This window comes from Penaeus monodon, chromosome 32 (genome assembly GCF_015228065.2).
Source record: "Penaeus monodon isolate SGIC_2016 chromosome 32, NSTDA_Pmon_1, whole genome shotgun sequence".
NCBI classification, from domain to species: domain Eukaryota; kingdom Metazoa; phylum Arthropoda; class Malacostraca; order Decapoda; family Penaeidae; genus Penaeus; species Penaeus monodon.
In genome coordinates, this window is record NC_051417.1 from 24,605,727 (window position 1) to 24,607,238 (window position 1,512).

At 43.2% G+C, this 1,512-nt stretch overlaps 1 protein-coding gene across 1 annotated transcript; it reads right to left on the reverse strand.

Annotated features, from left to right (window-relative positions):
• Positions 1-456: 456 nt before the first annotated feature.
• LOC119593756 (cuticle protein AM1199-like) lies at positions 457-1,351 on the reverse strand. The gene is made up of 3 exons (XM_037942768.1): positions 1,288-1,351; positions 880-1,106; positions 457-749 (listed from the first exon to the last, which is right to left on the reverse strand). The coding sequence occupies exons 1-3, from the start codon at positions 1,309-1,311 to the stop codon at positions 584-586; spliced, it is 417 nt and encodes a 138-aa protein (XP_037798696.1). The 5' UTR covers positions 1,312-1,351; the 3' UTR covers positions 457-583.
• Between the last annotated feature and the right edge of the window lie 161 nt (positions 1,352-1,512).

Genomic DNA, 1,512 nt, shown 5'->3' on the forward strand with positions numbered 1-1,512 from the left:
AAAGCCAACATCATGAACATACTCCTTCACTTTCGTAACGTTTTTTTTTTACAAAAGATTTTTTAAAAAGCAAGCATTCAAGCTTCAAAAGTCCTCTTCATTAATTGCATTTCCTTTACTGGGACATCAGAATGTGATATTTGATTTCATCGATGGGACTTGGATCTGAGTGATGAAACGTATACTTTTCTACAGTATTATTTTTTTCGCTTTCCTCTTTCTGTTTCTCGGTTTTCGTATCTTTGTTTCTCTGCATTTCCACTTTTATCTAAACCTCTAAGATCTCCCCTTTTTTTTCTAAACCTCTAAGATCTCCCCTTTTTTTCTAAATGTCTGCCACTATAATTATTATAAATCCTTTGTATTTAACGTTTTTGCCACGAGTGTCCGATTGTTTTGTCAGTCAAGATTATCTAACTAAATGGTGGGTTACTGATAACCTTCATACATTGCTCGTTCTATGGTATGATTTTAATGTTGACGATGAAGCATACAGTGCTGCAGCTAAAAGTATTTACATAATCATATGTAACATTTTCTAATGTTTTTTAACATGAAGATTTTATAGATATAGGTCTCCAATTTAGAAGGTGATTCCGCGACGCCGTTGTTCCTCAGCAACTCGGATCTGCTCGATGGCGTGGGCGGGGAGTGGGTGGTCGGTGGGGATGAGGGGGGATTCGGCGCGGAATCCGAACTCGTCGGCGACGTATCTCACTTCGGCTATAGTTCCGTCGGGAAGGGTGAATCTGGCAGAAGCAATCGATATTTCTATGAGATATGTGTAAGATATGTGCTACTCTATACCCTAAGTATGTTCAGTACCGTTAGAACATTATCTGTGTTCAATACTGTGAAGTGAGATATGAATAAACTCACCTGTAGCTGCCTTGCATGTTGCTTTGGCCCTCAGATCCCGGAGCTCCCGAACCAGAAACGCTGATTCCGTTTTCTGCCTCGAAGTTGTAGTTGAAGTTGCCGTCGCCGGAATCCTGGCGGTCGTCCCTCAAGATGGCCACCTGACGCTCGTCCTGGAAGGTCTGTCGAGTCGGAGCCCTGAACTGCGGGGAGGCAGCGGCGACGGCGGCGAGGCAGACGAGGACAGCCTGAGGACAGGATGGGCTGTTGCACATCAAGGTGAAAATGAGCTATCCCTTAACTGCCTGTTTATTAGAAAGCATGCATACACACGCAAAAAGAACCCGACATCAAAGAAAATGGTAAAGATCTTTTGAAGAGCCGAAGATTCTCAGTTATTGTTCTTCAGAATCACTGCATTATACTCACAAAGGTGTTCATGGTGATGATCATGAGGTGACAGACACAAGGTGTTGATAAGGAAATCCTTATATACCAGTCGGGCGGGCCACCAAGAAGCTCCTCCCTTTGCAACTTCCTATTTTTTGCTCCTCGCCCAGCTCAAGGCATTCTTGTGCATTCTTCACGAAGTTACAGATTCAAACGCACACAGGCTCACTTTCGTTCACACGTGCATTCAGATACAGGTATTAG